Source organism: Rousettus aegyptiacus, unplaced genomic scaffold (assembly GCF_014176215.1).
Source record: "Rousettus aegyptiacus isolate mRouAeg1 unplaced genomic scaffold, mRouAeg1.p scaffold_m13_p_1, whole genome shotgun sequence".
NCBI lineage: Eukaryota > Metazoa > Chordata > Mammalia > Chiroptera > Pteropodidae > Rousettus > Rousettus aegyptiacus.
Window position 1 is genome coordinate 45,782,890 of NW_023416284.1, and position 24,937 is coordinate 45,807,826.

A 24,937-nucleotide genomic window follows, 5' to 3' on the forward strand; every position below is an offset into this window, starting at 1 on the left:
CTATAAACATCTGTGCTTGCTGAATATCGGTTGCAGGAAAATTACAACTCTTTGAGGGTTATTGGTAGTCTAAGAATCTAGCCCTACACTATTTTATATAAGTCTTTCAACAGATGATACTACAAATATATTTAGTAGTTACATTGGTGTTCTATAAGTGTAACACTTTAGACAGATGAGTAAAATTAATAATTGAGTGAAAACTGTTAGAAATAAAACTTTTGTAAAGTGATGCAGCAGAGATGAATAATTAATCTTAGATTCTGATCTTTTTATTAAAAGTAAAAAGTTAAAATGTATGTAAAAACCTCACCAAGCTTAGCTGGTGCCAGCATTTGTCTGATGCCCTTAATCCCTATGTTGGCAACCATCTCTTAATAATTTATTCTGACAAATGACACTTAGTTGTTCACAGCACAGTGTGAATAAGTATTTTCAGAACTTTTGGTATCAACAATAAACAAAAATAGACATTCAAAGGAATGGAAAAGTACCAGAAATGGAAACTGAACTAGTATTTCCTTGAAAAGGCTTCATCACTGTTACTGTGGGTATTCACTTAATTAAGCTTTTGATTTGCGAGTACAGTCATCTAGCTACAGCTGCGCTGAAGGCCATCTTATACCCATAGACTTAAAAATAATCATCTTAACAATCACAGGTTGGTACTTAGTTTGCATGTTATGCTCTTGCTTCATGAGGCGTTCTTCAGTGTCTAGGGCTTGTTCTCAGAAATCACAGAAGGAAGATCTTCTTTTTCTCTAAATAGACAGGCAAGCACTGACAACAGCTGTGTGTCTTCTAGGGAAACTCTGCAGATATTAAAAGAAGGAAGAGGAAAAGCAAGAGAAAGAAGAAAGTAGAAATGCCTCTACAGATGATTAAATTCCATATGAAGGATAACTGACTTCTAAGAAAAAACAATCATTTTCCAACTACATTTTTAAAACTGTTGGAAGTTTTAAAGATTCAGCACCACTTATAACCATGAATGACCAAAGACAGTGAGATCTCTCCAGAACAAGTCAATTTGACTCAGTAAATATTTGTCGAGCACCTGTCCTGTGTCACTCACTCTATCAGGTGCTGGAGATAAGGAAGCAAACTAGACAGATGTGGTCCTTGCTCTTACAGAGCTTACAATACAGAAAAGATGGCAGGGGCGAGATAACCACTGTTATCAATAGCTATTAGCGCCAGTCTTCCTTTGATATTCAATCCTAAATTGAATGATACACTGATGGCCCTAGAAGGTGTTAATTCCTCTAAAAATATTTATGTAAGGTAATCATCTTCTAACTTATCTTCATCTGGCCTGGAGGGGGCGGGGGTGGGGGGATAATGAAGGCTACTGTTGCCTGCAGCTTATTGTATTTTCATAACTCATTTTGCTTACTTAACGATCGGATTCAAGTTCAATACCTCTCATCTGTTCCCCTAAAGAAAGTTGTGCAGATGCATTTGGAAAATCGTCTTGTACCTGAGTTAGCACTTTTGTAAGATACTGCAATAAAAGTTAATAGACCAGCGGTCTTTAAACATTTTAGATTGTGCACTCCTTCAGTTTATGTGACAGTTCTTTTTATTTCTTACTGGTACATAAAGAATGGTATGTCTTACAGTTGATGAAGTCCTAGATTCAATAAAATATTGTCATAAGTAAGGGCATCGCTGTCATCCCCACTGCATTTTGTGCCGTTTTCCCTCTTTCCTTAGAATCCCACTTACACGGGACCGTTTAGGGTCAGTGTCGCGCCATCTGTTAAATGTTCATTTCTTTCTTATTTTTTAGACAGCTAACAAATGAAAGTTCTCATATTTTCTTCCCACACTCCCGTCCTGCACACGGCTCACTTTGGAGACCACGACCTAGGGTGCAGTAAGAGCTGGGCGCTTCAGAGAGCACAGAGGAAGAACCTCTCTGAGGCTAGTCCTCTAATGAGTGTCAACAAAGTGTCACTTCTCTGTGGCTGCGAAAGCCCAGAACATGATTTTATCATGCTTATCGTACTTCGGTGCAGTCCCTGCTCACTCTTACGAGACAGGCTTTACTCTCCGCAGAAGACACGCAGGTGTGGAGAGAGACTGATTACCTTGCCCAAAGCGACACCAGCACAGCCCACCGGCGGCGGAACCCGCCCCTGGCCCGCTTGCCCCGCTGCGTGGAAACCGCAGGCGCTGGCGGGCCGAGCGTCAGGCAGCCGAGCGCGGCAGCTGCTCCCCCTGCGCCCAGCCCCGCGCGCCGCCACGTCGGGTCGCCCCTGCGCCGGAGCGCCCACCCCTAGGCTCTCCAAGGCGAGCGCGGCGGCCGGAGGTGGGACGCTGTCACTGAGACGCCCCAAAAGCCTTGGCGAGCGCAGTACGTGCGTCCCAGAGCACCTGGCCCACCGGGGCCGCGTGGGTCCTCAGCCCGCAGGCAGGCGACGCGCGGTGAGTGACCAAGCGCTCGGGTAGGGTGGGGGTGCTGGGGACTCCAGGATACCCGCCTAGGCTTCAGTGCTCCCCTTTTCCCGCTTTTTCCGAGGGCGGAGGTGGGGAGGGGCCGGGGTAGTGATGGCCTCTTCTCATTAAGATCCTCACTTTCTGAGCGCTGATGTTCGCTTGAGGGTGCTGAGTTTGGGTTGGGCCAGATGGAGGAGAGGGGCGCAGGGGCTGAATCCTGGACCCAGAATCATGGGAGGGACAGCGTCTAGAAAAGGCAAGAGGGCATCCCTCAGGCTCACAGACGTGACTCACGGCTTGAAAATGGACCTTCTGTAAGATATTGAGGATCTTACTTCGTCTTGGGTGGGGATGAATTATCCCTTTCTCAGTAGCATTTTCCTGTGGCCTCTGTAGACAGACCAGAGTCTGCCTGGCTAGTTACTAGGAGAACGCTCTGGGGCAAGCCCCCTGGCCAGCCTCAGTTTTCTCATCTGCGAAATGTTTGTTTAAGGAGGCCCTTCTCACCTTCTCACCTGGTTGAAGGGCACTAAATATAAGCATTGTAGAAGATTCAAGTCTTATATATTAAGGTCTAGGTATAGATCTTACAGTAGTAACCCAAAAGCACCTGAAAAGACTTGTCCCTGGTATGTCTAAAGAATAGGGCACAATTAGTCTTTACCCCTTTTTTTAACTGGATAATTGTTATAATCATCTATGTGTATATCCTGTGTAGATAAAATCTTTGTTGAGCATCTATCATGTGCCTGGCCCTTGTGCGTACATTGTTATCCTATTTAACTCTTTCAAACCCAATGAAGTGGTTATTAGTATTCTCATTTTGCAGATGTGGAAACGTATACACTGTCACCAAGAGAGTCTTACAAGTTTTGGGGTCCAAACTGTGCTCCTTGCCTTTGCACCTCAGGCTTATAACATTATAGCCACCTCCACTTGGGCAAACAAACATTAGATTATCATTTCCCATGAACAAGGAATGGTAGTGTCCTATTTCTCTGCCTAACATGCAACTGAAAAGACCTTAGTGACTAAGATCAGAGACTCTCCTCCCAATTTTAATGTGAAATCCTCAATTTATTACCATCACTTTTTAGGCAGAAAAGACTCTGGAAGAGTTTCCAACATTCTTTTTTTTTGTTGTTTTCTTGTGTTTCTTGAATATCATGATGTTTACATAGGATGGTAAATTCCCAAATTTCGGCAAACTCCAAATCTTTCCTGGATTAGAATGAGTTCTTGTGTGAAAAAATTCTAAAGCACATGTAGGATTTTTACGGAAGAAGAAGCTTGTAAGTACAGCAGATGTTGCACACCATTTCTTGATTGTGGACTTATTTTTGTAGTACTGCACCTGCTTTGTTCTCCAGTAATTGCTTGTCATCTTTATAGTTATAACTCACAGCAGTGTTCTCAACTTCTACATGTGAATTTGTGCAGACTAACCTGTAAAAAAACCCAAATCCCAAAGAAGCCTTGTCTATTTTCCTTTGCTCTTGGAACCTTGTAATGCTCTTTGCTAATGGTAACAATGGTTTTTAAAATGCGGTATGTGTCGAACAACTATTATGTTCAATACATTATGCAGGTCACTGTAGTGAATATAAAGAAATATAAGACCCAATCTCTGTCCTCGGGAAGTTAAAACCATTTAGGGAGACAATTATGAGAACACTTAATATGTCACAAATAATAAGTGGCATGAAGTCACTTATTATATAGGAATTATGAGGCCTAGTTTTAACCAACTTAATTTTTTAGTCATGAGCCAGATGAATGGGCAAAGAGAGGAGTCAAAAAGCAAGGCTAGCTAATTTAATCCTAACAATATTCTTGAAAAGTAAGTGATATTATCCGTTTTCTTATAATAATAGCAGATGATAATTTTGCTATATACCAGGCCCTGTGATAAGAGTTTCTCACTTAACCCCCATTAGTAATCCTGTGGTATAAGTGCTATATTTACTCTAATTTTACGTATAAAGAAACTCACATATGAAGGTAGTTCTAATTCTGAATTCTTCTCCTCCTCCTCCTCTTTCGTGTGTGTGTTATGTGTGTGTGTGTGTGTGTGTGTGTATTATCTCAACACCTTGCAGATTTTTCCACTTGTACAATAGAAATACCAATAATTATGTAGTAGAAGATCAAATATTAACAACTTAATTATATGTTCTGAATTGTGATAAATTGCTAGGTAAATGCCTATAAAAGATTAAGATTAGAATCTTAATTTACTTGGTTAGTACTTGGATGGAAGACCACCCAGGAAGACCAGGTGCTGTAGGAGTTAAAAAAGAAACTGCAAAAAAAAAAAAAAAAAAAAAAGAATCTTGATTTACATCTCTTTTACAGTGATATGCAGAGAAAAAGAAAAACATTAAGTAAAATGTCAGGCAGAGGTGCTGAGACCCAGGGTTGTTAGTGTAGATAATTCAGTGGACTTCTCACTTTATGTAAGAAACTTTGAGAAACATTGCAAGATGGCGATCACTAGTATTAGTCTATATTCCATCCCTGTTCCCACAGGGTCCCTCCGATTATCTTAAGATAACTGTGAAATTCCTAGAAAACTCATAAAATGAAATAATTGTGATGTGCTTTAATAGTTTTAAATGTCTCCTATCATTTTATGAAAGGAGTCAGCGGTTGATATTACAACGTAAAGCAGAACTTGCTAGGATTTCATAATACCCAAGATCCAAGGGTAAACCCCTGAACCTCAGATAGAGACCTCAAGATTCAAGATGTCTGAGGAGACACCTTTCTAATAAACTAAGGAAGAAAATTAGTGAAAGAGATTTAATTTTCTCAATAAATGTTTTGTCATTTTTCAAACAAAGAAAAGAGGCTCTTAAATGTGAAGTCACTTGCAATAGTGAAATGTGAAGTGAAATGTGAAGTCACTTGTGATAGTGAAATGTAAAGTCACTTGCAATAGAAATAGAGGAACCAAAATGGCGCCCAGGCCATCTGGCCCCAAACACTATGCTCTTTTCAGTTTTGTCATCCTTCCCAGTAGAAGTTAGCTTATTGTCTTTATCGCTCTTGAAGGGTGAAAATAGAGAAGGTTGGATTGTTAAAACTTACTTGAACAAGTGTCGTGAATATTGAAGTTTTGTGGAGCTAATCAAAGAAGGGAAAGAGAAAATGTACCAAATAATATCAGTTGATTTGAAAATACCTTGTTTCTTCAAGATTCCATCCATGACTTGTTTCTTCTTTCTTTATTTCTTTTTTATTGTTCTATTGTGGGAATGCTTGTTCAATTTATAAGGCGGTTCACAGTACAAATGAGTCAGGGATTGGGGCAGATTAACATTCTCTCATACATTTTAAATTTAACTTGTTTATATGAAACATTTCAAGGGCCTGTTTATTGTGTCCAGTGTGATATATCTGAATTGGAGATAAAGACAAATGGAATTGATAGAAAGAATATTCCAGAAAAACAGAAAAGAAGGAATCAAAGCATAAGAAGATCTTTGTTAAGAAAAATTATAATGAGGTCATAAAGGGGGAAGAGAGAAAACACTCTTACTGAAATAAAAATTTTAAAAAGTGCCAAAAGTACCCAAACTTTAGAAGTCTATTAAAATTGAGCAAGAGAAGAAAGTTCCTGTGCATAGTAAAATGAGGACTCAGTGAGATGAGAGGAAATTCAAGAGAGCTTCAGCAGCTACATACAAAAGGAAAACAAGTGTGTGTCCAATTCTGCTCATGCAAAGGGTCTTGGGACTATTGCGTAGAAAGATTTAAAAAACGAGATAGTTGATGTGATATTACTTTCTCTTCCCCTTCAAGCCATCTAACATGGCATGAAGGGGATGATTTGATCAGGGACTGACATTTGTCAGCATTTGTCTCTGCCATAGCATGGCAGATTTTTCACCAAATGGTAGACTCGGAAGAGAAAAGGAGACAATGCTTTAGTCAGGAGACTTTTTTTTTAATGACATAGCTCATGAAAAGTCATAGACAACAGAAGGTTGGCCCTAATGGCTAATTTGTAAGTTAGCTCCTTGGTAGATTTGGTTTTCCTTTTCCATCCTTGTAGTGGAATGGATCGCTAGATATGCACTGGGTTTTGTTGTTTCATCCTCTTTGGGTATCAGAAATAACAATTCAAGCTTCTGAAGATTAAAGCATTAGGCATTATAAATGCTTTACTAAGTGGGTGTCATTAAGATTGTATGTAATACACATGGTGCCTGGAACATAGAGATCAACAAACTGTAGCATTACTATAAAAGGTAGCATTATTTTTTAACATTAGCATTTTTTTTTTTTTTTAGCATAATGCTGCTACTGTTGCTACTAATCAGAAGCAGTCGCAGGTGCTAGAAGTAATGTTGGATTAAAAATCTGGAGACCTACGTTCTAATCTGGATTCTGCTATTAATATGACCCTGGACAAGTTTCCTCTTTTCTTTAGGCCTCAATTCATCTATAGAATGGGAAAGGTAGAAGAGATTACCTCCCAAGTGTTGTCTTTATACTAACATGGTACCAGTAAGACGTGTGTAAGTACTTTTGCCAGAAGGGAAGGATTTTGTACCCTGCCTCATTGAGTTAGCGGCACATGTTTGTAAGGCAGCCAGCCTTGCCACACATTCAGAACACTCTGGTTGTTCACCAATGGCCTAGACTCAAATGTCAGCTGTTGAGAGGGGAGGGGAGCAGCAGGCATATGACAGTTAATAGCCAACCTTTGAGGTTCCTTCTTCCTCTGACTTATTAAATTATTTGATAGCCAGGGTTAAGAATAAAGAGTGTCTAACATATGATCTTTTACCTGGCCTAACAAAACATGCAATTCCAGTACACTGAAAACAGCAATTTAAAAACGAAATGCAAAACAGTACTCAGAAGGGAAAACGAGAGGGCCTCAGTGTAGTGCCTACTCTGTGCTAAGTATTCTCACGGCTCATGACACTATTACATTACTCTTCCCCAGACTTTGTCCAGGTGTGTATTTCTTACTGTACCCATTGCATGAATGAGGAAATGGCACTCTTACAGTGGAACTAACACACGGTGGAACTGAGATTCACTAGACTTTCTCACACAATACCATGCTGCCTCTTCAACCTAGTACGATGCTACAGAAGAAAAGTAATGTGGAAGTAGAAAGTGTTTCTGCCTACATGAAATTATCACCTGTGGTAAGGGTTTTTCCTAGCCTGGTAAAATAAGATTTTGAAGTAGTTGCATATTTTGTGCTTCCTGGAGCATTCGGGGAAGAGACGCACTGATGGATAATTGTTGCCTCTGCCTCCTGCCAGTGGCTCTATTTCTGGCTGTTCCCACACTCTTCATTGAGACATTGTTTTCACCGTCTGGAAACTGTCATAATTTGAGTGATGAGTCAATGACATAGCACACTCGTATTTTTTATGATTCAAGATAAAGTTATAGTTTTAATATCGACCCTCCAGGCAGGCTGTATGAAGGATGTTTACAATTGATAGGAGGTTTCATTTTATTGGAAAATACCTCATTTACTTGAAGGTCTTTGGGTTTCTGAGTTTCTTATAAATGGAGAAGCTATTTTACCTAGTATTTGGAGAAAATGAGCAAGTTTGTGTTTAGATCAATGTACTATGTAAACTCAAATTTATCCTCTATATTGCCTATTTCATATATAGCTATGTATATATACATACATGTTTCACATATACACATTGAAAATTTTTTTATAATAACCAATTCAATATTTTATTTTATTTTATTTTTTTAGGTGAGGCAACCCTCGGCTGACCTCACAGATTGAAAGGACCTAGTCAACTTACAATCTCTTATTTTTTATTTTATTTTTTATGCCTATTGCATCTGGTCTTCCAAGGTAGTCTCCCATCTAAGTACTAACCAGGCCTGACCTTGCTTGGCTTCCAAGATCAGACAGGATCAGGCTTGTTTAAGGTGGCGTGGCCGTAGACACCAATTGAATATTTTAGTATTGAATATTTTACTATTTGGAGAATGTTACATCTTTATAAATTGCAATGCACATTAAAAGATTCCTAGCAAATACCCTTTACAGTTAGAAAGCGGAAACCTATTTAATCCCTAGGTATCTGTTCATTCAGTTATCTTCCAGTTTAATTCATAATTTACTTTATGGAGAATATTCAAAATGTTAATGAAGCAACTAAAGTAACAATAAACAAAAACTTATTAATGGCATCAGCCACAATGTAGCAGAATAAGATTTAATGTAGTTTTAACATAGTTACATTAAACTAAACGAGAAGTAAAATAGATGCACACAGAAAAAATCATTTAAATTTCGTTCAGTTCAGTACATACTTACTATGTGCTACAAAGTGTGGCCTCTGCCCATGAAGAGTTAGCAAGCTAATGAAAGAGATAGGTAGATACCTAAATAAATTAATTCTACTTATGGTAGACACTAAGATAAGAGAATTCAGGATGCTATGGAGATCCTAATAGGAGGCTTCGGTCTTAACATGAAGACATAAGTAAGGCTGTCTAAGATTTGACGACTTCTTTCTATCTCTACTATATAACTGTGGTCCACGTCACCATCATGTCTTACCTGGGTCTGTGCAGTCGTTTCCTATCTGCTGTGCTTGCTTCCACTCTAGCCTCCATACAAAGGGCCAACACTAGTTTTTTGGTTTGTTGTTTTTGTGTATGTGTGTTTAATGTAATTCGTACCTCGTAATAACCCCCAATCCAAACCCATAAATAAATAAATAAAATCTCTAATTAAACATCAATGGTTTTCCATAGATCTCGGGGTAAAATACAGGCTCCCTTCCATGGCAAACGAGCCCGCAATATATCTGGCTCCTGCCTTCTCCAGTTTCATTTCATACCATTCTCCCCAGAGTCCTTTCCTTAGCCACCCTGCCCTTATTTCTGTGCCTCGCCCTCAGCAAGCTTGTTGCTCTGCCTCTGGCTTTGCACTCACCATTCTCTCTGTCAGAAAAATTCTGAGTTTTCATGGGCCTGTGCCAATCTCAGCCCAAGCTTCACCCCCTAGAAACACCTTCATTGACCAGCTTCTCTCTCCCTTAGGCCTCTTTTATGTTCTTCTATCATTATCCGAATTTATTTGTTATTTATTTCTTTGTCTGTCTTCCTACTCCAGAATGGTTCTGTGAGAGCCAAAACCCTGTCTGACTTCTTCTGCATTCTGACCCAAGCCCCCGACACATAGAAACTGCCTAGTACATATTTGTTGGATGAATGACTGAATAAAAGGTTGTCTGAGCTATGTCGGGATGTATTGAATAAGACTCAGCCAGTCTAAGAACAGTGAAAAAGTAAGAGAATGGCACAAGCAAAGAAACAAAAGCATGAATTAACATTCAATGTGCAGAGAAACGATAAGCAGCTCAGTGTTACTAGACAGTTGAGCATCAGGAGAGAATGATAGTAGATGTGTCTGGTGAGGAAGACAGGAATTAGCTCATAGAGGCCATTGTAAGCCATGACCTAGGACTTTATGGATTAGAGAGAGAGGAACTCGGAATTCTATTTAGATCAGTGTTTCTCAAACATTTTTAACCAAGATCCACAAGAAATATGTATTATCTGTAAATTGAGATCCATTCCCAGACTTTAGAGGCCACCATATTTCTTGGCTCATGGACCCTTTCTCCATCTTCAAAGCCCACAGCAGAAGGTCCAGTCCTTCACACAGCCTTCCTCATCCACTTTAAAGGGCCCATGTAATTAATTAGATTGAGCCTATTTGGATAATCCAGTACAATGTCCCCATCTCAAGATCCTTACTTTTAATCACACCTCCAAAGTTCCTTTGTTATGTAATGTAATATATTCACAAGTTCTGGGGATTAGTGCATAGACATTTTTAGTGGGTCATTATTATTACTACTACAGAGATGCAGGGAGGTTTAGAGAGTTTACTATAGTTCTTATTCTTCCCTTCCTTCCTCCCTCCTTCACTCCCTTCTTTCTCTTAATAACCGTTTATTGAGTATTCTTTCCCCATGCTAAGTGCTGGCACACAGCAGTGAGCAAGACTGTCGACATTTCTACCTTTGTAGTGGCTTAAATTCTAACACAAAGATAGATGACAAGCAAGTAATCAAATAAATAAACAGGGTAGTTACAGATTGTACAATGAAGACAATGAACAAGATAAGTAGAAAGTAGCTAGCTGGGCAAGACCACTATGGCTAGGTGGTCAGGGAGGGGCTCTTTGAGGAAGTAACACATGATATGAGATCTGAGGGATGCAAATACGTCAGCCACTAAGAAGGGGGGTGGTGGAGGATTCTAGCAGAGGAAATGGAAAGTACAGAGTCCCCTGAGCAGCAAAAGGCATGTCTTATTCAAGGAACAGTCTGAAGGCTGGTGTGAATGGAGCAGAGTGAGCAGGGCAAAAAAAGCAGAGCAAATAATGGTGGCCAGATGGGAGAGGTGAAGCCACGTAGTGGCTGAGCAGTCGTGTGTGGTAAGGCGTTCGGATCTTATTCTAACAGCAATGGGGACCCATTAAAGTGTTTTACATAGTGGTGGTATGAAGAGGTAACATAATCTGATTTATGTTTTTAAAATGTGGTCAGCTATATGAAAATGACTTAGAAAGGGGCAAAGATGAATGAGAGACATATTAAGGGGCTACTTTAGTCATCTGCGGAGAGATGACAGTGGTTTGGACTAGGGTGAGGATGGTAGAAAAGGAGAGAAGTGGATTGATCTCTGATATATCTAGGAGGTTAAAATTGACAGGACTTAATGCTGGTTTGGTTGTAGGAAATGAGGAAGAGAGTAGAATAAAGGATGACTTGTAGGTTTTTGAGCAATTTTAGGGATAAAAATGTTATTTACTGAGTTAGAAAAGGAAGAACCACTTTGGAGAAAAGAGACTGAAAATTTGAACTGAATACATTAATTTTGAGTAGTCTGTTAGACATCCAAGAAGTGATGCCAAGAAGACAGACATGTGAGACTGGAGCTCAGAGTGATTGATGTCTGAGTTGAGGATATGCATCTGAGAGTCTTTAGCATACAGATGATATCTAGCACTGGGTGAAGAAGAGATCCCCTGGGAGAGTGTAGAAATAGAGATAAAATAATGTCTCGAGTGAGCCGAGGTCCTCCAAGAGTTAAACATCAGAAGAAGAAGGAATAGCAACCAGCAAAGACTATTGAAAAGATGTTAATATTATTGGGGGGTATCCTGAGTGCTGACAAGGCTAGAGGTAGAGGAGTCAAAGGAGCAAGTGGGCACATGAAAGGTTACCACCACTGTTGAATGAATAAGTGAATTTTTCTCTCTAGTCTGTTCTGGCACATTACTAGGTTATGGGAATAAGTGAACATTTGTATTGGCTGGTTCCCAGTGGCCTGGCATCACAAAACTTTCCAGCCTACTTTATGAATTTTTGGTTCACCTTTAATAAAATTTAGAGAATTTGCTGATGATTACTAGAGCCATTCCTTAGGTTTATATTTGGAAACAGTCAGAAATCACCAGCTTGCATTTTCCAAACCACTTAAGATGACAATACTTAGTAAAATGGTAAATAATAAATAAGCAAGCAAAGACACAAATAAAATTGAACTTCTATAGAAAACCCAAACGACCCTGTTAGTACCCTTGGAATTCCTTTCTTACTACCAAAGAGATAAGTCTTCTATTAATTTCAAGGGGGATTATGAGCCACTTTTTAATCTGCTACTTCCAGAAGCACACGACTAGATAAAAAATTCTCATTAGTCTTAGGATTTCATGCTACTGTGTTTGACTATGATCATGCAACCTGTTTGTAAGAAAAAAAAAATAGTGTAGAATTGAGGTTCAGAAGGTTAAGTAACTTGCCAGTAGTCTCAAAGTATTTCAACTCAAAGGCCACGTCTCTTCTCCTACCCTTTACAGACCCCAAGAAGCTTAAGTGATGTAGGGATTAGAGGTGGCTAAGATGTTCAATTTATTAATTTTAAAGGTATATTTTATATTTTAAAATAACAAACAAAATATTAACAATGTGGAGAAAATTAAAGGGGCATTTTAAGCCCTTCTGAATGATGTTGGTCCTAGTATTTTCTGAATATATCTAACATGAATACATCTGTCTTCTTTTACAAGGAAAAATATAGAGCTATTCCAGAGGTGACAGTTCATGGCACATACAGTTAAAGTGTGCTATTTGAAACTTATTTTTAACATCGTGTTGCTGTTGGTTAAAGGAAAAATAGGTAAGATATTTCTATAATTAAATTTGTGGAAGGCTTAGGGGTTTCAATTCTCAGTTACAGATGAAATATGCATTTGTGGTAAATGATTTGATACTTGGTCTTTTATAGTCAATCTTTTATTATGTGGGCAGATAAGTCTGATTCTATGTATGTAACTCATATGTATTTTATTTAATTTATACCAATGAGTAATATATGAGTCCAATCATAATATTTCCTCTTAAAAAAGTGACTAACTAGGTAATCAAGCTCGGTATCATGAATGAATGTTTTACATTATAGTATGTTTTAAAAGAAGGTATTCATGGGTGAATGAAGCTATGCTAAATAATAATAATGGCATTTTCTTTGCTTTTTCTATTGGGAGCTTTTTGACTTTCTGGCTCATTAGAATCAAAGATCAAAGAAGCAGAAAGCAAACATGTAAGTGAGATAAGAAAGAGAAAGAACTTAGTTCTGAAAAAGAAGAACTTATTTTAAATGAATTTCAGTACTTCCTTTATTTGATTTAAATAACTTTTTTTTAAATTGGTTCCTATCTATGGTAGTTGATTAAAGCAATTTTAAAAATTATCCCAAAAAGACTTTCAGTGGAGGCTTTAATCACATCTAAAACTTCAGAGTGAGTCTATAATCCTGAGGTTCTTTCATGGGCAATTACTAAGTACTACTCAAAACTGTTAATTCTGAATACTTGTCATATTTATTTATACAAAAACTTCTGGAGAGCAAAAATGACCTTTCTCTGAAATAAGAGTTGAATGTGGTAACTTGCATATAGTATATGTTATAGAGAACTCTTTTAAAAAGTAGAATACATTAATATAATTTCATATTGGCTATGTTGAGTAATGGTTCATCCAGCCCTGGGCCTTGTATCTTGAAGGGATACAAAAACATAGCCCAATGAGACCTAATTTCCATCCTTGTTGCCAACTACAAACACGCCAGAGCCCCCGGATATTTTCTGTTATAAAATAATGTTATAGATTACACATACTTGATGTCACTGATGTAGCAAAAGAGAATTCTTCCAAAATCTGCTCCTTAAAGTTTTTAATAGCCTATTTTAAAGGATCTCTTTTTTTCCTTTTTGGTATGAATATTGAAGTAAGCATTGTAAATCATAAATGGTGATGGAAACAAATGTGATTTATTCTGGGAAATACATTTTAGTAGTCTGGTGAATAATTTACATATAGAGAGATAGGCTTTTCCTGGAACCGTTCTTGCATGTTCTTCCAACCCTATTTTCTCACCACTTTTCTATTTATAGTTCTGGTTATAGTATCATTGTTTTGAGAAGGATGCATATTTTCATTCAGATACAGTTAGACTTTAATATGGTTGCCTTCTGTTCTCATTGTGCATCACCAATACAGCCAGAACAATGGAGGGTATGTATATTTCCATGATTTAATGAGGGTAATTTTATGGGAAATTGCACAAACCCTCCATTTCGAAATGGTTTTCTTATGTGCCAACTGTGTTGCGTTTGTGTCTTACTGCAGATGTGTGTAAGAGAGGAGATGTGACTGTGAAGCCTTCCCATGTAATTTCACTAGGATCAGCTGTCAATATTTCGTGCTCTTTGAAGCCCAGACAAGGCTGCTCTCCGTATTCCAGTTTTAACAGGTTAATCCTTTACAAATCCGACAGAAGAATCAAGTTACAGCATGGACACTCGCTCAGTTCTCAAGTCTCAGATCTTCCTCTGGGTACAACACTGTTTGTCTGCAAACTAGCCTGTAGCAGTAGTGAAGAGATTCGAATATGTGGAGCAGAGATCTTAGTTGGTGGTGAGCATTCCATTCTGAATTCCTAAAAATTGGTGATCTTTTGGTATCTGTCATGTGTTAAGCAGAAATCCAAATATAGGATAGTGTCCTTTCTTCTCCCACCACATGGATATATCTTATCTTGATAGCAACATAAGCATCTCAATGTAAGAATTCCAAAAATCAATAAAATTAGAGTCTTATTCGGCAAGCCTTTATTCTCATATCCCCTCTTTCTCTCTCAATCTCTCAATCTCTCAATCTCTCTATCTCTCAATCTCTCTCCCCCTCCCTACCCCATTCCCCATCCTCCCTGCCCTTTTTGGCCATTAAGACCTTTAGCTGTTGTGCTTGGACTCCAGTGGCAGGAAAATAGATCTCTGTAGCTGAGTCGTCTTGCCTTCTTGACTTAAGAGAATTCGTACAAAGCTATAGCCTCCTAAAAAGAAGAAGGAGATGTCTCTTTTGACCTATGCAACCCAGGCTGACTACTCAAGACTGAGAGCACTTCTTCCCTCTCTAACTTAACGAACAAAAAATAGTTCTTCCATCCATACTCACTCCTGACCATTGGTTATTATGCTTAGCAGAGGTTAAAAGAAAACTATCATTATATTTATTATCTTTATCTGGGTTTTCTAGAAAACTGCCTGAAGCAAAATGTCTGTGCTAACACTTCATGAGGGAAGGGAAGTTGTATTGCTCCAAGGAAGCAAGAGTGAGGGAGTGATCGAGGAAAGTAGCAGAGCAAATACAAGTTGCTTAAGTTACTGAGCTGGTCACAGAGTCAGCAGAAAAAAACAGCTGATTGCTTGTTCTCTAGAGAGACAGCCTCAGGAAGAAAGTATGGAAATGCAATGACAGGGGAAAGAGAAAAGAATTTAACTGTTTGCTATTGGTCAAAATTCACCCACAGGGCATCAGCTCCCGCATACTGCTGCCTTACACCGCTTGTCCCTCCAGGTAACTGCTGGGGATAAGGATAAGGTGTCAGAGCTGCCATTTGCAGCTTAAGCCACAATGCACAGGGTGAGCTAGCAGAACACTTTCCTGCAGCTTGCAGCCTGTAACCTTATTAGCTCAGCCAGGCAAACCAGTGAGCATGCTTTGTGGTTTCAGGGAAGCTCCAGAGTGGCAGGTGAGAGGCATGAGGAGAGTAGGAGGAATTGCTACAACAGACTGGCTAAGGTACAAGGACAGAGTCCCTGTCATAAAGACAGTGATATAGAGCTCGATGAGGCTCTTTTCGGGAAAAAATGAAAACTTCTTTGTGACCTCTAAGGATGTGGTTGGTGCCAGGCAGTCTTCCTGGAGAGTCACTAGAAGCATTGAACAGAACACCAAGCGATGGCCAAGCAAACCATTGAGGGGTAAGGAGACATAAACTAGGTCCAGTACTCCTCTTCCAGCTCAGGGTCTCCTGCTTACATCCCTTATGGGTCATGTACTCTCAGCTCTAAGTCTATGATGTCTGCAAAGGAGCATGAGCTTTGAATTCCAACCCTGCCACTAGCACTGCACCCTTAGACAATTTCAATTCTCTGAGCCTCAGTTTACCCATCTCTCTTATGAAGATACACCTACCTCATAATGGTTGCAGTTATTAAATGACACCTTATTACAAAGTGCTTAATCTAGTACCAGGCAAATAGGAGGTACTTAGGTGAGCGCTAGGGTTTCTCTATCATCCAATTTTACTCTTCTTCATGTGTGTGGCATGCTGGATAGCATGCCTGTATTAAAAGAAAGTATAAGCATTGGTTAGAGACAAAATGAAAAATTTTCTACAAAAACACCAGTGGTCCTCAGCTTCCTCATTCTAAGAACACCTGAATATTTCACCCAGGTAATTTGTCATTTTACCAAACCAATATTACATATTTGTGTTAGATAGTCCCCATCCTCTGATGTCGGTTCCAATGTTCCACAGTGCTGCTGGTGTTTTGGGTTTTTGTTGTTGTCGTTGTTGTTGTTTTGTTTTTTAGTAGGCTAACAATATCCTTGGATGTCTGTATCCTTGCAGATGCCCTTAGCCATCTCTTCTACTTCCTATCTTTGCTCAGATACATTAGAGTGCTACAACTCCTTTCCATTTTTTAATTTTCCATCCAGAGAATGCAGATGTATTTGTTACAGTTTGCAACATTGGACGATCTAGGGAGATGGTGAAGGGTATCTGTCAGTGGTGCAGCTCAGATAGGTGGAGCTGCCTGAATGTTGCTTGAGCAATGTGCTCAAGTCATAACCACATCATCAAATGGCTGCTTTTTGAGCAAGTTTAGCACCTTTGAGGTCAAGGACTGACTGGAAGCAACATCTTTTTCTGAGTATGGCTAGTCATTCCAAGAAAAGACACAATGAATGTTGGTTTCACCCAGTGTAGTAAGCTTAATCCTATCCAATGAGGGAGTAAGCAGCCCATTTTCTTTTTTGTGATAAGCAATAGTCCATAGTGCCATTGCATATCTTAAGAAGGCCTCTCATAACATTGGCTAGCTCTTCAGCACTGGAAATGGGGAAACAGCCTTTAAGCCTTTTCTTCCTTGCCAGCTTCTGTGCTTATGTTGCTCTGCTGCCTAAAGCCCATCCAGACTGTGTAGAAACTAAGCAATCAGTACTCTAGCTTAACCTCATAGCATGGCTCCACAAACTTATTTAGGCAATCAAGGCAATAAACAAAAGACAGTGGAATTTTACTTGGTTGTTTTCAATATGTTTGGCTGTTGATTATTTCTAAAAGCTATTTTTAAAATATTTTTTATTTCCCATAATAAATGGGCTTTTAAAAACAATAACAACCATAGTACTTAGCAATTTATTATATTGTAAACTATTTTAATTGTCAGAAGCTTTGATTTCTGTCCTTTCCTTGGCATCAGCTATTATATATTTGCATTGAGGAGAATTAGGTCTGGTTTTCCCTGGGACAGACAGTTTCTGCCAAAACCAAGTCCTGAACTGAAGCAGATGCCTTGATTTCATTGTCCAGGGAATTCACACCGAGAAAGATGATTTGTGGGTTAAAGCTGTGATCTTTAAAATGAGAGTTTCTTCAAAATTTTAGGAGTAAAGGTGAGAATGAGGACTAACTTTGTCATTATGTAAAAGTACCAGGTATTTGATATCTCATTTGGTCATCGAAAGACGACATGAAGGGTTAGTAAAGATGGTAGTTTTGAATATGTGCATTTACTTTCATTCCCCTCGAAATAAAGCCAAGATATAATAAGGAAAGTTTTCTAGAGGCACAAACCCTAAAGAACAAAAGAATGATAGGGGAGACACATCAACAACGTTTCAGAAGATGGAAGCAGGTGGATCAGTGACAACTGGCTTAGCCGTCAGCTGGCAATGAGAAAGGTCAAGATGCAGCCTGGTTTCCTGCAGAAACGTCTACCTGAGAAAGTCTCAGAAATTGATGATATACTCCTGGGAGTAAGTAAAAGTGGGGCTAAAAATGAGAATGTTGATTGAAAATCTATTTACAAAACAGATTCTTAGGTCCCCTTCCCAATTCTATGTAGCCAGACAGTTGTTGCTCCACTATGTTAGCATAAGACTGGAAGATTGGTATAAGAGGGTCACTGAACAAGCTTCAGCCAGCTTGGTTGAAACTGGTAGTACCATACTGAAAAACAGAGGTACTAAAGGAATATTTACATACAGTTTCCTTCAGGCCTGTAACCTCCTCCAGGCAGATTTGAAAATTCTTTTCAGGCCAATAGAAAATATCTAAATTATTGACAAGAGTAGTTCCCCCAGAAAACTTAACCAGATCACCCTGGAGTAAAACCCAGGGTCAATAAATGCCCCTCAACTGACACACACTCAGAGATCCAGTCTGTAATTTAGTGTCTCACTTCTATATATGAGTAAAAATACAAGAATATAAGGAAAATATCTAACACAAAAGACAGAAATCAAAACAAGCATGTGGAACAAAGTATATAAACAAGGCGGAAGAAATAGGGTATATTCAGGGAGAAGAAATGTTAAAAAACAAAAATCTGTCCTTGATACCCTTAGAGAATTAAAAGAAAATATTGCATACAGAACAAAAATACAATGCTATAGAAATGGAGATATTCAGTGAATAGAATATTTGCCTCCCCGCCCCCCCCCCCCCCGCCAAAAGCAGATATGAAAAACTCAGTAGGAGAATAGAAATCTAAACTGAGGATGTTTATCCCTCCTACTAGAGCAAAAAGATCAAGAATTTTTAAATATAAGGGATAAAATATAAAATTAGAGGAAAGTCTAATCAATAGAACCAGGGATTTTTAGGAAGAAAAAAAGGAGAGGATCTCAAAAAAATAAAGCAAGAATGCTTCTCATTCTAAAGGACAAAAGTTCCCATAATGTATGAACTCTGAGAATCCATAAGAATGAATGAAAATGGACCCTCATTAGGCACATCTTTATGAAAATTCAGAATAATGGGGACAAAGAGAAGATTCTACAATCTTCTGAAGGGGAAAAAAAAAGACCATTAACAATGGTTCAAGAATCAGAATGGTTATGGGCTTCTCGACAGCAACCTAGAATATAGAAGACAGAAGACATAGTCTTCAAAATCCTGAATGGAAATGCATTTAAACCTAGAATTATATACTCAACCCAAGCTCAGAATATTTCCTCCCCTGCACGTTTTCCCAGGTAACTACTAGAGGATATACTCCACCAACACATGTAATTAAATCAAGAAAGAAGAAAACATTAGTTCTAAGAAACAGGAGCTCCAACACAGGAAAAAAGAAGGCATTTCTGGGACACTGAAGATTGGCAACCCCAGAATGACAGCTGTGCACCAGGTGTAGAGGCAAACTCATCGTATTGGAAAGTTCACAAGGCTCCAAGAAAGAGCTCTTCAAGCAGATGAAACTGATAGAATTCCCAGTGCATCTGAAGATGTCAAACAATGATTCAGACAATTGGCTTGAGAGTTTGGAACCATACTACTACTAATAAAAAAATTAAACAGTAGAAAACAAGAAAATTCATTATCAACTCAAAGATTTTAAAAAGTACATAAAATTAAAAGTTAATGTAGTATTTAATGTAGCTCCGTCATAAGTGGTATATACAGATGTATAAAGTATATATATAAACATATATAATATGCACAGAAAAGTTTATTCTAAGAAAATCAAGTTTATTATTTCATTAAACAAAACTATGTGAGCCACATATTATTATGGCCATTTTATTAATAAAGAAACTGAAGGTCTTAGAATTTAACTTGGCCAAGGTCACACAGTACTTTGTCTCTGGTGTATGCTAAGACCAAAACAAAAACAAAACAAAACAAAACAAACGAAACACTTATTCTATCAATTACAGCTTTTTCTCAGTACAGACAATATCTAGGGCTTCAGTGGTATACTTGTTTTATCTTACTCAAAGGAAACCTCTCTCTACATGTGGGTCTAAGTATGAGGGTGGAATAAGATGACTGTTATATCTGAGAAACTCCTAGCTTTGGGTCCTGTCTTTGTAAAATGTCTTCATTTAAAAATATGTGCCTTATGGTAGAAAGGATTATGTCTGCTTGTACACCTTGTTATTTCCACAGCTAGCACTGTGCCTATTTCACAGAAGGTACTCAGCATCTATGTGCATAAAGAATTAATTTATAAGTGTTCATAGAGTACTCCAAGGGATGATGCAGAAATTAAATTTAGGTGGTACAGTCCTGAAGGATATGACTAGAGCCAGTGAGCAGAAATGTCTTGACTGCAAATTTCGGGTCAATAGAGAAAAAGAGCCCCTAATTTTTAAAGGTTCCTAATATTTTAGTAGGCATCAATTTGAAAAAATAAACTCATCATCACTGGACTAATGGACATAGTACTAGATGTTCAACTGTCAAGGAGAATAGTAGAATCTAGTGGTGAAAGGCTTGGACTCAAGTCAGCTGCACCTTGGCTGGAGCCTTCATTCTGCCACTTTGTAGTTTTGTAATTTGGGGCAAGATGCTTAACCTCTAAGTTTTAGTTTCCTCTTCGATAAAATGAGGGTAATAATAATATGTACTGGATGTAGCTGCTATGAGGTCTAACAGAGAAAAGCCATACATAAAACACTTAGCATAAGACTTGGCATGTAGTAAGTGTTTGATCCATGTTCACTGTTATGACTGTTGTTAGTAAAAGAAATTCATGCCTCAAGACAGATCTGAACTTGATAGAATCTAAAATAGTTTTCACATTATCTGGGTATGGGAGACTTAGGGGAAGTATTGTTATCTTGTTGGCAAATAATAACAATGTGATTGAAATACCACCTGTGTGCCATTTAAAATATAAAGTTTTCCTCTTTAATTTTAAAGTTCTTCCAGAACGGCCTCAAAACTTATCTTGTATACAGAAGGGAGAACATGGAACTGTGGCCTGCACCTGGGACAGAGGACAAGACACTCACCTATATACTGCATATACTTTACAGTGAGTGAGAGGCTGTTTTTGCAGGGTTTTTTTTTTTTTTTTTTTCCTGTTAGAGGACATTTAGAAAAATCTAACAGTTCTACTTTCACCAAGGAGAAGAAGCAATAAACACCTCTAGATAATTACAACTCTGCATTTTAAGAATCTTTGAAGGTTATTGGTAGTCTAAGAACCTAGCCCTACACTATTTTATAAGTCTTTCAACAGATGACACTTAAAAAAAAAAAAAAAAAAAAACCCTAGTGTTCATCAATTAAAACAGATTCATTCATATAAAGTGTGACAAATGATGTCTTAGGTCCGACGTTTAACTCAGTTCTCTTCAGGGCACTCAAGGCCCACATTATGAATGTTTTTCTCTGCTCTAGTAGGGTTAAACTGGCTGGATTATATTCCTTCCATCTTTTGCAGTTGCAAACTCATGGGTCATGATATATAGACTCTTCCTTGTGGTAGCTTTCCATTAGCCTTGCAGGAGTTTCTTTTCAAAGTACCTTTGCCTGACCTGAGAGTCCACAAAGAGTCTGGGAGATTCTGTTCCTTGGAGTTGATTCTATAATCCCACCCAAAGATCCAGCTGTACTGCACTATGCCTAAGTGAGCAGGAGATCAGGGAAAGGAGGTAGGGCCCAGGGTTCTTGTCTGTACTGGGAACTGGCACTTCTGTGCAGTAAATGCCAAGGTGGCCTTGGAGCCTTTGGAGAATGATTAGATCTGCTCTAAGGAGCCAAGATAGCAGCCAGGGTTTTGGGAATTCAGGCAGTGTAGGTATGGTTATTCATCTATATGAACATCAAAAAAAACAATCTCAGTCCTACCAAAAAAAAAAAAATAATAATGGTCAGAAAATAAATATGGTCCTGTTTAGAATACAAAACTCCCATAGTGTATCTCTTTGTAATAACACTGACCTTAAAAAAATGTCTAGAACTTTAAATATTTGAACATGCTAAACATGATTGTCTTTTATTTACAGGTTAAATGGACCCAAAAATTTAACTTGGCAAAAGCTATGTAATGACCGTGATTGTGACCATTTGGACCTTGGAATCAACTTAACCCCTCAATCGCCTGAATCCAGTTACACAGCCAGAGTTACTGCTATCAACAGTCTTGGAAGTGCTTCTTCATCTCCGTCCACATTTACATTCTTAGACATAGGTACATTTTATTTCACTTTTTGTGTGTGTCATACCTTGGCATATGAACATTATTTTAAAAATCATTGAAATGTTCTCTATGTGATTATTCCAAAAGGGGTAGTCATTGATCGAAAGTGGCCAACAGGCATAGGCAAAGAATAGACATTACTTTGATACAAGTAAAAGTGTGTATGATCCTGGAGCTATACAGACATGGCTGTGTAAAATGGGATATTCAACCTATTGGAGAAAGAAGGGCTGCTAGCTTTAAATCCCATGAAAGCACCAGCTGCCAGTGATATCATCTGACTGAGGCAAAGGGTCCTGTGAGATTATTCAGGAAGCTCGGTGTGGGCCCTTCTTGGCAGAGGTGTTTTTTACCCCCATGGCCACTCCACTGTTCTGAGTTAGGTTACATGTAGGTCTGCTGGGCTAGAGCAGCTGGTACAAACTGAAAATAAAATGTATCAAAATTTAAATGCATCTTGCTCTGAGAATACTTACCTCCACTCCTCTCATCAGCTTGGTTGCTGGAGTGAGCAGGGCCAGCACATTTCTGAGCAAATATAATTGGCCCAGTTGAATCAAAGGCCAGTCTTAGGCATTCCCAAATTCTGCTCATCCCAGGTAGGACTGGGCTTTGGGGTGCCTGAAGTTTCAACTTCACACTGTGTGTTTCTTTTCTGTCTTCCTATAGCATCTCTTTGCATACATACTGCTAACTATGTTTTAACATAGGCATTTACTATGCATTTTCCTATGACACTTCTTCCCATCCTACCTTCCATCACTTTACATAGACGATTCATCTCTAAGACACTGTCTTTTCCTCTTCCTCTTTTCTTCCATCCTTCTATTCCTATGCCCCTTTTCTGTGACTTTTCCTACCAACATTTCTTCTCCTCCTAAGGCAATCACCACAAGCCACCTCTACCTTCTCGGCCATTGGAATTTTCAGGTTTGGCACACTGGTTTTCTTTAAATCGTTGGATTAAATGGAATCGACAAGATCACCAGTGTTGGTGGTGGGCCCTACTTCCTTTTCCCCAACTCCTGCTCAATTAGGCATAGTGTAACCCAGCTGGATCATAGAATGGAATTATTTATTTGGTAAAAATGAGGGTAGATTAAGGGCAATTATTTTAATGATTTAGAAGTGATCAAACTTTCTAAAAGCCAGGGACTTCTCTCTTGTTTATGTCACCAAATGCGATGGCTGTGCATCTTAGAAATGAGTTTTGTTCAACTCTTTATAGCTCATTTCAATACTTAAGGCAATTTCCAATCCTGGAGCCTGAATCATACTTTTTTGTTTGTCCTGGTTACCAGTGAGGCCTCTTCCTCCGTGGGACATCAGAATCAAATGTGTAAATGCTTCTGTGAGCAGATGCACTCTTCAGTGGAGAGATGAGGGGCTGGTGCTGCTTAATCAACTCCGGTATCGGCCTTGTAGCAGCAGGTCATGGAATATGGTAATGGTCTTTAGACTTATGGGGGAAAACAAGGAAGGGTTCTTAGTATTACTGCATAGATCTTTGACTTTTTGTACCAGCAAAATATGAACTTTAAGAATATTTATCCCAAAAGTATATACTGGAGATATACCAGAAATTCATATACACCTCGATTTATTTAAAAAATATCTTAAAATTTGAATAACTGATTTTGAAATTTTTTAAGTCACAAGCAGTATTTACTTGTTATAATTTATTTTTAGTGAAGGATGAATTTCTCCTTGTTATTCTATTCCCTGCCTCATGATTACTTTTTAGTAATTTTTTAACATATTGGAAAGAGAAACATTAGGGAATGTCCACAGAGGCATATATGGAATTTAATATTCCAAAGATAAAGCCACACACTTTGATTTAATACTAGACATTATTTTTTTACAGTAAAAAGTATAGGATTATAATTCCTTCCAATGCCTTTGTAAAAATATAATAGCTTATAATGACAAAAGATTAGTTTCACATATAGGTGGTGCTCAAGAAGTATAGTAATTAAACTTTTCTTATATAATTATTCTTTTTTTATAATTATTCTTATATAATTAAAATTTTCTGTTTGAACCCAAGTTCTTTATCTGTGTTAAAATATGCATCACATTTGAATTGTGACCAAATATAATATAATCTCTAGCATAGAAACTTCGACAAGACCTTTTTGAAAATTAGTGGTTTTCAACCTTTACTCCTTTTTCAGCTGGTTTCATGATCCCCCTTGGAGCTCATATAGGTGGTTCTTAATCTCAGGAGTTTTTTGGTTTTGTTTTTTTGAGAAGCTGTTATTTCAGATTAACATTATGTGTATTCAGTAACCCAGTCATTGATATTTCTTCTCACTGAATGACAGATCTGAAAAAATAAAAAGTGTTATCTGATCTAGTTTTTTACCTTTATGTTAAAATTCTTTAATTAATTTAGTATTAATAGGAACCTTTAAAAATCTTGTCTGATCCAAGGTGAATACTACAAATGCTAAAGGAAGACACGATTTGTGGGATCTGAAACCGTTTACGGAATATGAATTTCAGGTGTCCTCCAGGCTGCATCTTTATGAAGGTAGTTGGAGTGACTGGAGTGAATCGTTCAGAGTACAGACACCAGAAGAAGGTATGTGTCGAGAAAACAATAATAAGTGAGACAAGGGGGATGGAAAGGAGGGCAAGAGGAAGGTGCGATGATTTCCTTGGAGAATCTCTGATTCACTGATAGGGAATCAAAAAGTACGGTTGTACTGATTAACAAGCCAATTTTGACATCAACTTAAGGACTTATATTTCCTAGCAATATAAACATATCTCCCTGAAAACTGTCTAGGGAGATATGTTTACATTGCTAGGAAATTTTTCACATTATGTAAGTCTTACTCCTGTTTGCCACATGTTGTCATCATGTTGGTTCAAAACTGATGCTTCAGTAATGTTTGATTA

The 24,937-nt window shown here is 38.2% G+C and overlaps 1 protein-coding gene across 7 annotated transcripts in view; it reads left to right on the forward strand.

The window, feature by feature from the left end:
- Positions 1-1,966: 1,966 nt before the first annotated feature.
- Positions 1,967-24,937, forward strand: part of IL12RB2 (interleukin 12 receptor subunit beta 2) — a 69,709-nt gene continuing 46,738 nt past the window's right edge. Inside the window, exons 1-7 of one of the 7 annotated variants that reach the window (XM_036235089.1) lie at positions 1,967-2,430; positions 12,530-12,639; positions 14,151-14,438; positions 20,746-20,860; positions 21,837-22,021; positions 23,332-23,474; positions 24,467-24,617. In XM_036235089.1, coding sequence (XP_036090982.1) covers positions 12,564-12,639; positions 14,151-14,438; positions 20,746-20,860; positions 21,837-22,021; positions 23,332-23,474; positions 24,467-24,617 — 958 coding nt within the window. In that variant the 5' untranslated portion in view covers positions 1,967-2,430; positions 12,530-12,563. Of the gene's footprint in view, positions 2,431-2,498; positions 7,608-8,176; positions 14,037-14,150; positions 14,439-20,745; positions 20,861-21,836; positions 22,022-23,331; positions 23,475-24,466; positions 24,618-24,937 lie in introns of those variants that run through there. The other 6 variants (XM_036235085.1, XM_036235092.1, XM_036235084.1 and 3 more) reach the window with 6 other exon arrangements.